The 12,193-nt window shown below is 44.6% G+C and overlaps 1 protein-coding gene across 3 annotated transcripts in view; it reads left to right on the top strand.

Annotated features, from left to right (window-relative positions):
* Positions 1-12,193, top strand: part of LOC105565953 — a 70,989-nt gene that overhangs the window by 48,073 nt on the left and 10,723 nt on the right. Inside the window, exons 1-2 of one of the 3 annotated variants that reach the window (XM_012019574.1) lie at positions 3,363-3,775; positions 10,653-11,003. In XM_012019574.1, coding sequence (XP_011874964.1) covers positions 10,664-11,003 — 340 coding nt within the window. In that variant the 5' untranslated portion in view covers positions 3,363-3,775; positions 10,653-10,663. Of the gene's footprint in view, positions 1-3,362; positions 3,776-9,671; positions 9,737-10,652; positions 11,004-12,193 lie in introns of those variants that run through there. The other 2 variants (XM_012019575.1, XM_012019573.1) reach the window with 2 other exon arrangements.

The following is a 12,193-nucleotide window of genomic DNA, read 5'->3' as shown; positions in this document are numbered from 1 at the left end:
GGAATAAAAAATATGTATATGCTTGTAGTATAAAAATACTTTTGTTGGGTCAACAAGAAGCTTTGTTTCAATTAAAAGCTTTCAAATTTAGACTAGTAATAAAAAAGAGAGAGCTAGAACCTCCGTGAAATGAAAAATATATGCTTGTAATATGAAAATACTTTTGTTGGATCAACAAGAAGCTGTGTTTCCATTTTTATTCATCACTGGTGACTTTAAGTATATACTCCGCTACTTTGGTTGAAAGTTTTTGAGCAATTATATAAAATGTGCTAAATTCATCTTAATGCGAGGGGAAAAACCGCCGAGTGCATTACGGTGTACAGATTTGCGGCATTACTACATTTTTTGGGCATTAGTTTAGGCCTTAGCCCTTGCGTGGGGCATTATAAAGATATAATAAGATAAAATAAGACCAAATAAGAGAAACACGATAAAGTAAAATAAAGTAAACGTCCACTGGGAATTAGTGGGCATTGGTGTACAAGATTTCGGTCGGCGGTTTCCCCCTCGTCTTAATGTACCTTTTTCTATGAAATCCCCTCAAAGGTCTTTCACGAAAGCCCACTCTCTAAAGTCAATCGGTGGATTATCACGGAAAACAGCGAACAGTCACCGACTTCCACCTTGCGGTGCACTTACAACTGTAAATCAGAGACTGTTCACCGTTTTCCATGATAATCCGCTGATTGACTTTCAGCGAGTATTCGTAGAGCGCCCGTTAAAAACTCTAAGGACACAATAACACCCTGACGACTCAAAGATTCCCTCTTTTCGTGAAACTCACTCCGTCGTTCTCGTTCTCGCTTTTCACCGAGAACAGCTTCACCTGTAAAAAAGAACACCCTATCGCTTTCGGTTCGCTCGGTCGGCCCGCGAGTTTAAAATCGCGATAAATTTCAAGCGACTCGTCCACCTTGTGTAATTACTGCGCGCTAATTACCGAGCGACTGCTACGGCCGGCGCATAACAAGATACCGGAATGCGTCGGTAAATGGCCCGACCGGCTAATCACGCATTGATAATAGCGATGAGAGCTCTGTTTTATGAGCTCTGTACGTTTGCACACGGCGGTGTGTGTGTGTGTGCGCGTGTGCGTGGATCGGCGGATGGTTGCGTACCGAGGGTCAAATATTACACTAATACGTCCCAGTTCATCCATTTTAAGGCAGTGGATCTGTGAGCTGTTACATTTCAACCGTAATATTCGCGGATCCATTACCTCAGATTAAAATAAGAGGTAATTCACTCACCAGTGCTGGGGCGGAGTTTGTAATCGCGTGTCAACCTGCAAAAGAACACAAATACGTACATTACATCAGCGATCGATGTCGTCATTTCAAATAATAATTATCGCGCGCGATCTACGTTCGACACACTTTTGTCTCCCGAGCGTAAAACTATTTTAACAATCTAATCATTGTGTAATTTTCGCAAACGGAAGAAAGCGCGCGCGCGCGAGAGAGAGAGAGAGAGAGAGAGAATGTGCGTCTCTCCGAGTACTTTTTTCCTGTCTGAGAAAATAAGCGTTGAAAAAACACTCCGCTGTCTCATATTAGGCGCCCGTCTCGTAATCGGAGACTTACCCTCCGTTTAGTCTCGAATCGACGTCCCGTTTTCGCCGGAGGCGCAACAAAAATTCCGGCGAAAGTCCACGAGCGAGACGGGCACCTCCGGCCGCGCAATCGCGCGCAATCGCCGAAATGCGCGGGGACAGGCGGTCGAGTCTCGACGCCGAATAACGTGCAAATAATACAACGAATAACGCGGCTAACTCACCCCATCGTTGCTCCGCCGTCGCCCGACGCCGCCCAGGCGCCTCCGCCTCCTCTCGGTATCCTCGCTGCTCCTTTGTGGCGCTCACTCGCTCACTCGCTCGCGAGAACGCGATTAATTACGCGCGCGCCGGCTTCGTCCGCGCACCAAAGTACGGTACGGCGCGCTACACTTGCGGGACTTCGCGCTACACTCGCGGCACTCGCGACGGTTAGCCGCGCGCACCAATTCCCCGGCGCGAAGAGACGCGCGACTCGCCCAACGCCCCCGCGACGGCTCGCGTCCCCCGGCGGAGAGAATCTTCTAGAACGCCGCGCGAAACCGCCCCGGATTTGCTCGACAGATATCTCGAGGCCTAATCGCCGAGCCGATCGCGACGCGGACGCCCCGCGGACTTTCGGGTAACGGACCAGTGTCGGCAACCCCCCCGTGGACCTCACCCGCGCGGCGGCGCCAACGGACGCGTTCGAAAAGTATGCGCGATCGTGCTACGTCGCGACGTACGTACATTCCCGAGGCGACCGACTTGTTAATTGTGCGCGAATGCACGAAGGGGGCGAAGAACCGCGCGGAAACCGACCTGAAGAGCGTACGATGCGAGCCGAGACGAAGCGGGTAACCGCGTAGCCTCTGAAATCCGATCGCGGAAGAGCGAGGATGGCGCACGTTTCCCTCCCGCTCGCGGGGTCTCTAGTTAATTCCTACTTTCCCCCTCCCCCTCCCTCTGAACGAACCGCGCGATGTCCGCCGAGCGACGAAGAAGAGTCGTCCGATGGCGAAAGCTGCCTGTGATCGCGCGGGACGGTAATCGGGGGGGGGGGGGGAAACGACGCGCGAGTTACTCTCCTCGCTGTTGACGCCGCGAACGCGCGACATAGAATGCCCGAGTGCCGCGTACGACGCGCGGCGACCTTGTGTGTACGTTGTACAACGGCACGCGCGACAAAAACCGAGTGACGCGATCGCGAAAAAAACTTTGTTATTTCTACTTCGCCTGCGATCCTAAACTACGATTGAAAACTACGGTAACGGTTCCCAGGGAGAAATGATTCGTCGATCGACGTCGAAATGATGTCGAATCGACGTCAATTCGACGGTGTCGATGTCGATTCGACGTCGATCGACGAATCATTTCTCACTGGGTTTACGCTTTTTCACGTGCAAAGGCCTTAACCGCCGCGCGACGAAGAGCCGTCCGCGGGCGAGGGGGGGGGGGAGGGGGGTTACCTGTGATATCGTGCACGGGATACAGTAATCGCCACAGGCATAATGTAACATCTAGACCGGGCGTTCGCCTCTACTTGAGCAGCGGCGGGGAGAGGGGGAGGTGGAGATTCGCGTAGAAAGGAAACTCCGCTACGTGCCGGTGCGTTCTCTCTCGCTCGCGCGAGCGCCTCTCTACCCTCCGCTGCCTCGACGCTCGGTCCGGATACGTCACGCCTATGGTAATTGCTAATTAGAATCGTCGGGAACGACGAGCCGTGGTCCGCGAGGCTGCCGCCGCGAGCGCGTCTCGAGGAATGAAATGACGCCCGGGCGCGCGCCGTGCACGGCAACACCGCGTACGACCGCGTACGACCGGTACAACGGTCGCGCGCCGCGCGTCACAGAAACAACTGCCGACCTGTCGCCCCCCCCACTCCCGCGCGCCGCGCGGCTTCGCAGTTGCCGGTCGGCCGCTCGCCGGCTAACGTCGGGGAGATAGTTAACGTATTCGATACGGCGAAATATTTAACAGGCCGGCGGTGTGCGCGGTCGTTTAACGCGGACTGCTTCGCGTGTGTTTGCACATTCGCCTCGTCCAGAATCCCAGAGCCGGGGCTCACTTTTTAGACGACAACGGATCGGGATTCGAAATAGAATTCTGTAATCTGTGATCTCCCTCTCTCTCTCTCTTGCTCTCTGTGTTTTGCGTCTCGTTTGAAACACGACAAACATTCGGAATAAACGACGTTGAAGTGTGTTTCGTCGATAATATGTGCATCGGAATGTGCGACAGGTAAGGTTGCATCTGTAGATTTTATCTATTGGGTCATTGTATAAATAGGGCAGCCTTTTACAGATATTTGTTTTGAACGAAGTAGAAAAATTGACGTTTTAATTTTAACCTGAAATATATTTTCCGTCGTTATTCACACGCCGTGCTCATTTTGTTATTGAATTTTTTTATTTTCTACCGATAACAGCTTTTCGGGCTAAGGAATAAATTAAGCTCGCCTTTATTATTTATGGGATGACCCAGTATCTTCAAATTAGATTCAATTATATTTTGAAATCTGACACGAATTATGGATATATCTATCGTTATGTATTATGGGTCGTTTTAAAGTGGACTTTATAAAATAAAAGTATTAATATACGCTGTCTGTTATATTTCAAATCAATTTTGACGAACATTATGATGCAGCAGCTCCAACGTTTATTTGAAGAATGAACATACTTTTATTTTCGGGAAAGCACTTTGATACGTGTTTCTTATAATTACTTCAATGACTCGAAAATTACGCGATCTTAATGAATCAAAGAAAAAAAGTGCGAAGAATCGCTTTTACTTGTTAAAATCACGCGATTTTCTTTCCGGGCGTGAAAAATCGAAAGAGGACTAACGAAAAGTCAATTTTCTTTCTTCGATCTTATGAGAAGAAGGCAATTATAATCGTTAACATCAAGTATTACTAACGACAGGTTTTGTCTGTTAGATGCAAGTTGTATAATCCTTTAATTGAAATGCGACCGGTCAGTTAATTTTCTGCTTAAGAAAGAATATTAAATTCAATTTTTAAGCGTAAAATTGCCTACTTTTTATAAGAACGACAAAAATTGATTTTTTTGTTAGCCTTCTTTCGATTTTTCGCGCCCGAAAAGCAAATCGCGTGATTTTAAAAAATAAAAGCGATTCTTCGTAATTTTATTCTTTGATTCATTAAGATCGCGTAATTTTCGGGTCATTAAAATAATTATAATAAACGTGTATCAAAGTGCTTTCCCGAAAATAAAAGTAAGTTCATCAGTAACTTTCGCAGCTTAGATAATAATAATTTTCGCTGCTCAATTTCTCTTGGATTTTCTCCACGCAGACGTTATGTTATAATTGTTAAGAATATGTATTACTAACGGCAAGTTTTGTCTGTTAGATGCAAATTGTATAATCCTTTAATTGAAATGCGACCGGTCAGTTAATTTTCTGCTTAAGAAAGAATATTAAATTCAATTTTTAAGCGTAAAATTGCCTACTTTTTATAAGAACGAAAAAAATTGATTTTTCGTTAACCTTCTTTCGATTTTTCGCGCCCGAAAAGCAAATCGCGCGATTTTAAAAAATAAAAGCGATTCTTCGTAATTTTATTTTTTGATTCATTAAGATCGCGTAATTTTCGGGTCATTAAAATAATTATAATAAACGTGTATCAAAGTGCTTTCCCGAAAATAAAAGTAAGTTCATCAGTAACTTCCGCAGCTTAGATAATAATAATTTTCGCTGCTCAATTTCTCTGGGATTTTCTTCATGCAGACGTTACAATCAAATATCAAGAGTAAAATTGTCTTCTTTTCATAAGATCGAAGAAAGAAAATTGACGTTTCGTTAGTCTTCTTTCCATTTTTCACGCCCGGAAAGAAAATCGCGTGATTTTGACAAATAAAAGCGATTCTTCGCAATTTTATTCTTTCATTCATTAAGATCGCGTAATTTTCGAGTCATTAAAGTAATTATAAGAAACATGTATCAAAGTGCTTTCCCGAAAATTAAAGTAAGTTCATCAGTAACTTTCGCAGCTTAGATAATAATTTTCGCTGCTCAATTTCTCTTGGATTTTCTCCACGCAGACGTTACAAATATCAAGAGTAAAATGATTCTCGGACACAGTATCATCGCAGTGAGTCTCTCGTAGCTTCGAGTTTAATTTGTTGGCTGAAAACGCGAAATAATACATCACGAAATATCGTATCGAGTGCGTTAACTAACATTTATCGGTAACTTATTAATACTACTTTATATCTTTTTTACGGAATTTATAAATGAAAATACGCGACATTGAATTTTTAATTATTTTCGGACGATTGTGTCTCGATTAATCGTTAACTCAGTTGCATTTATTTTGCTGTGTCGAAATGTATAATCTTCAAGTTTTTCGTTCACTGACGGAAATGTATAATCTTACAATTTTTCTTTTAACAGAATCATACAAATGCTGGTTAGAATGCGAAACTTTGAGTCGAATATCATCGCGATACGTTAAATTGAAGAATTAAATATCATTAATCTTACCCGTGCTTAATTATATTATTATAATATTTACTCATCGAAAAATTTAATTTGATAAGGCGATCTTCGTACATCGAATAAATTTACAAGGAATAAGTACCGAGTGCAAATAGTAACTTCGTGCAATCGTAGATTTTTCGTGTTTTCTTTCTTGTCGCGTGTGATTAATAAAATACTGAGGTGTCATACAAAGTGCCACAAAGTCTCGATCATTCCACGAGGTTTCGTCAATCATGCCACGAAGCATAAGTACACATTTGATATGAGATTGATTGAAATTAAATATGAACGATATCTTTTTACATTTGATAGAAAAATCGGCAATAGTGAAGGGGATTATTGTATATTGGGTTGATGCATAAGTTCGTCCCGTTTTTAAACATTCGCGCGCTTTACGTACGAATTCGATCTGCTGTCAACTTCACACTTATGTGACGTATTAAACATTTGAAAGTAGCAATTGAACGAAAACTTTACTGTCAAATTTCTTGTCGTCGTATTCATGTTAATTTTTATAACATTTTTTAAATCTACGTAGAATTTCTTAGATTCTGGCAGTCATGTTTTATAGTTTTGTAGAATTTTGTAGAATTATTTTCGGCCGGCCCTAGCGGAAAAAATTTCTAGAAATAACTACAAAAATTGACTTGAAATAGAAATTTGTACAAGTTTTTATATCTTCGTTGAAACATTTATCTTTTTGTAAAAATATCTACGAAACAGTACCACAAATTACAATGTTCTCCAATCAAGAAATTATTGCGGAGTAGTATTTCACGAAAATGTACAACTTTATAAAAATTAGTACAAAACTTTAATAGTTTAAAAAATTTGAGAAACAACCTCTTAAGAAATTGAATCACCTGCTTACTTGTAGATTATTACAAAAATTAACAAAAGTGTTCCAACTCTAGCATTTTTATGTTGATTTTTATAACACTTTCTTTAACGTAGAATTTCTTAGATTCTGGCAGTTACATTTCATAATTTCGTAGAATTTAAAGAATTATTTCCGGCAGGGAAACGACAGATCTACACATTTGCAAGCGCAATTATGCCCGCTTGCGCAAATTATATCCGGTACCATCGGACAACTTTACGCCGCAAACTATTACAGACACGAAGGCGTTTCTATATGAAAATTTTCGATTGTAAGCAATCGCGCGCAATCTCCGGAATAACTATTAGATTATTCGACGGTGATGCACGATGTTTCTCACCCCTCCCCTCCCCGCCCCCCCCCGCGCGCCTTTTAATATTCCCAGCGTGAAACGTATAACATATTTTTGCAATATTCCGGGTACGTGACGCAATTTAATGTAACCGATCGGCGCGGACTGTTTTTCCGCAAGTACGAACCGCGCTGCCGCGGCGTGAGCTTCACGCGCGTGCAATTTCAGTGACACTCGTAGCGGGCGCGTGTATATTTGCGAAGTGAGGCAGAGCGCCAGCCACCCCCGTCCCGCCGGGCGAATTACCATATTCCTGCCCGTGCGCTACACGTTCCCGTGGGCTTGGCCCAGATTCCGTTTCTCTCTCTCTCTCTCTCTCTTTCTGCTTAATAAACAGAGCCTTTACTGTCGCGCGCGTGTGCAACGCAGTCTCCGCACTTGAATCCAGTTATCTTTTATTGCGGATTCCACTCTCACCCCTCCCGCCGCCCCACACCGCCCCACACCGCCCCCTGGTCGCCCGAGCCGGTGGTCTCCGCGTAGTCGCTCAACGTCCGACTCTATTTTTACTCTTGGGGGGGCTGTTGGTGAAATCAGATTTTTATTCCGCGTTCCTTCGCGCGCCGCGCGGCCCCGCCGTGTCGCTCGTTAGCGCTGACGTTTTCGCGACGACGTTGCATTAGCATGGATATTATTCACGCGAGGGCCGATGGGTTTTGCACGGGTTGCTGGGGGCGGGAGGGAGGGGGTGTTGTACACCGCGCCACGGGGTTAAAAAGACGGGATAACACGAGTACGGGCGGCGCCGCATTTGCTTTCTAAGCGTACGTTGTGTTATCAAGTTTCCGCGGATAAGGACGGGCGGAACTTTGTTACGAACACTCGCGCGGTATCGATCCGCACGAGTTGTTCCCCTCCCCCGCCCCCGCTCGTGCGAATTAATAGATCCGCGGTATTTGTTCGGGGGGGGGGGGGGAGTGAACTGCCGAGTCCATTCACGTAAGAGGAGTTAGTTTTCTGAATAGAATTAGCATAATCCGGCTCCTCTTCTCTAAACACTCCGCGCGAATCACCGACCGAGTTGCATTTGGTGTCTTAACGAGTTAAAGCCCGGTATTCATTTTACGTTTTCGCGTGCGTCCCGCGCGTCAAAGCGAATGAAATTTGCTCGCGTTAATCAAAGAGCGCGCGAGGCGAGCGCGCGCGCGCTGTTACGCGCTCCACGCCGTGGCGCGTTTATCGCGAGAATTTGTCAAAGCGCGCGACGCGGAGGAAAAAAAAAGGGGGGGCAGGAGGGAGGGACGCTGGGCGTTTTCGGGGGTAACAAATCGCCGAATCGCGTCTGAGCGATGGTAAACGACTTTGCGAAAGGTAGGGCCTCGAGCGGGACGAATAATAAAGCTCCGTAAAAAGTGAAGGGTCCAGTTGTAAGAGAGATGGAGCGCGCGCGCGCGGAGGGAAAGATTTTAAATCGAGTGAACGAATGTGGTTGATGATGCGCATCCCGCGCCAACATCCCCCTGTGACACAGAGAAAGCGCGGGCCCCGGAGATAAAGCGAAGAAGCGCTTTATTCGCATGCAATCGGGCGAGTCATTGATCGTCGAGCCGACTGCGCGGGGGCGAGGCACCGGGAAAAGTGATATTTTCATGTATTAATATCGGGGAAAGTAATAGCGAACTCGGCAGCGCGCACTGAGTGCGCACTGAGGCCTGTTTACGGTCAATTCTTATATTGAAGGATCGTCTCGAACGACTTTCGAAGTACTTCCTAGCCAGCAAAATGAACGTCCGCGAAGCTGGCCCCTCACTTTCAAAATTTGTCAAAAAAGAAATTGAAGCCCCCTGAGGAGTCCTTGAGTTCTCAATCGATTTTGGAAATGGTTCTGCGTTTTAAAACGATAGAAAGTAAAATTTGGTGATATGTAGTTTTTTTAAAACGACCTACACCGGCCAATGTTTTTATTTTAAAAAAAACGACGTTTCGGTCCCAGATTCGGACCCTTTTCTAGTAATCTGTTCACACAATTGTTAATGATCTCATGTTAGTAAGATATTAGTCAAGAAACGATGATGAAAATTGGAAATTTGGAGTCAATAGGTGGATTGTCACTGAAAACAGCGAACATTCACTGATTCACCGTTGCAAGTATTCAGTTACAATATACTTGTAGCTGTTTTCGGTGATAATGCACCGATTGACTTTTAGAGAGTAACTTTTGGACCTGGGACGACCACAAATGTAAGAGTTAGACTCTGAACAAGCCTCGGTGTGCACTAGTGCGAGCTGCCGAATTCGCTATAGCAGCTTTGCAAACTGCTGACAAATCTGACTTGGCGAAACCGCGCGGAGAATTGAAACGATGCCTGATGGAACGCGACGGGGGAAAAACAAATATTATTCGCTTTATCAAGGTATAATTACATGACGGAGGAGCCCGGCGCGAAATTGTGAAGCAACAAGAGGGACGCACACACGCGCGGAGGAAGAAAAATGTGACCACGAAAGAGAAGGGCTTCGCTGTGTAAGAGAGCCGTCACTAAAAAGTGTTACGAAGAACAGGCTGGAGCAACACCTGCAAGCCCGTGAAATATTACGTCTATTTATTCGGTTCTTTTTAAGAAGATATATTTCCTCGAACCAATGAATATATCCAAGGTCTCGCCAAGACCTTTCCCGGGTCCTTTCCCCAGTATCAATTTACTTGTTCGAGATTTTGAATTGTGTCGCTTCTTCTTGCGCCGCTGCGACCGGCGACCGAAAGGACTAAAAACGTACTGTTTCTTTTATGCGCGGATTATCTTCCTTAGAATGAAAGCTAAATAAGAAACTTTCCCTTTCTCGATAGAGCCCGATAGTTCCTGCCATTTATTGACAATTTGTAGAGCCCTTAGGACTCCATTGTCCGTGGACTCTCTTTAGATAAGAACTTGCGGAACTACCACCACTATCGGAGAAGCCGTGGATATCTGGTGCAAACTAATATTAGAAGTTCGCAAGCTGTATTATAAATCAATTGCAGATATTATATTTAATGCTATTTATTAACAAAACTGAGGCCCGCTTCGAATGATATCGATACCGCGTGTTAGAATAGAATTTTTCTAGACTTAGTACTTTTCAGTGCCTACACAGGTAACTTGACAAAATACTTTCAATCTTATTTGACTTCTTGAGCGGAACAACTTCGACCGGTTGATTTGTCCAAGTGAATTCAACATTCCTCCCGACGTATGGGGGGACAATTCAAAGTCTCAAACCGCAGGTTTGAGAAAGAAATTCGGTCCTCTACGTGCGCTAGAAAATTTGTCATTTCGCGTCGAACCTTACGCGATTGAGCGACGAAAGTAATATTAAAATACAATGCATCTGGCCGCCTTATGTATAATACACGGTTGCAAGGAGTTCGCTCAACTTTGCGAAATTGAATTTATTTTCAGGGTGAGGGGGCATGTTGGTGTGTCGGCGGTTGCTGCTGATCGCAGCCGCGATTGCGGCCGCGATCGAGGCTGGCTCGGCTAGTTACCACCCCGGCATTTCGTCATCGGACTACTCCGGATACCCGAGCGGATACGCGGTTTACTCCGGCGCGACGTCACCCGAGTCCTCGTCGTCGCCGAGCTCGTCCACGTCCGGCCCGACGTCCGAGCCCGCGGCCAGCAACGCCGAGCCGCTCTGCCGGCCGTCCGAGTTCCAATGCGGCACCACCGGACATTGCGTCGCGCAGGACAAGTACTGCGACGGCGAGAATGACTGCGACGACAAGTCTGACGAGCCGAGATATTGCACCCGTGAGTACCTACCCTCCCCCGCGCGAACCAACGGAGACGTCGAACAAAGCAAGTCGCCGCGCGCCGGGGCCGAATCGATACGCCGGGGCATCTCGCTCTGTCTCACCCTCCTCCCCCTCTTCTTCCCGAAGTCATCTTTTATTAGGCGATTAATTCGGAAAAAGAGTGATAATTGTTTTCAATCGATTGTTTCTTTGGAGAGCTCGTTTTGTCACGGTTCCCATGTTAAATTTAAATTTATGTACGGTCGTTGAACAATACACCGAAAGCGAAAAAAAAAACACCAAGTGGATCACCGTGTTCATCAGCCATCAACAAATGGATCGACATTTTCGCAATTTCTGAAAATTGAGAGCTTTTTGTTTGTTATCGGGCAGCATATCTCGTGTCTCGGACGCGATTAATCGAGCAAACAGTTAAATATTCCGCGGGCAAATAAAGCGAAAAATGTATTTATAGTAATCGAGCGGCAGAAAAATAATTACAATTATTTTGGGCCGTGCGTGACCGCTTGTTTATCCGGCATACTCAAAACAATACGAATTACTGAGTGTACATTAAACCAGAAACAAAGTTTTCGCTCATCCAAGCAGATAATGTTCCGAGCTGGTAATTATTTAGCTCTATACATAATCATTTTAGCTCAACTCATATAAAAATTAAAAGCGTATCATATTATAAAACTCATCCATAGAATATGTGTCATTAGCCCCGTGCTTGTTTCGACATATGGCTCGTATTATTATAGCAATTGCACACACGCAATTAAATAATTTTTATTCAATAATTTAACGAAGTAAATAATTTGTCCGTTCATTATTGGTATAATAATAATTACCACTTCATACGAAATTTAATCGATTTGCAAAGCTCAAATATAATTATGTTACACAAATATCGCATTTTCATCCCTTTGAATTTTTAATTTCCGATAATATATGCGACACATTTCAATAGAAACGTAACATAATAGGAGGAATTTATTATAGCATTCATGATCCAATTCCTTCATAGAATTTCAAATTGCATATTAAAATATGTGCGGGCCCAAACGAGCTAATTACGTGGAATAATTACGTATACATACTCTTTGCGCTACCAGTAATCATAAAATAAGAATGCGCGAAATATCGCGATACAAGATTTTCACTCGGCATTGTTATTAAATCAGCATTATATTAATTTTTACG

The sequence above is a fragment of the Vollenhovia emeryi genome, unplaced genomic scaffold (genome assembly GCF_000949405.1).
Source record: "Vollenhovia emeryi isolate VEMERY1.0 unplaced genomic scaffold, V.emery_V1.0 DF939148.1, whole genome shotgun sequence".
In the NCBI taxonomy this organism is placed as follows: domain Eukaryota; kingdom Metazoa; phylum Arthropoda; class Insecta; order Hymenoptera; family Formicidae; genus Vollenhovia; species Vollenhovia emeryi.
The sequence above is the reverse complement of the archived record's forward strand: the minus strand, read 5'-3'. Positions and strand labels throughout refer to the sequence as shown.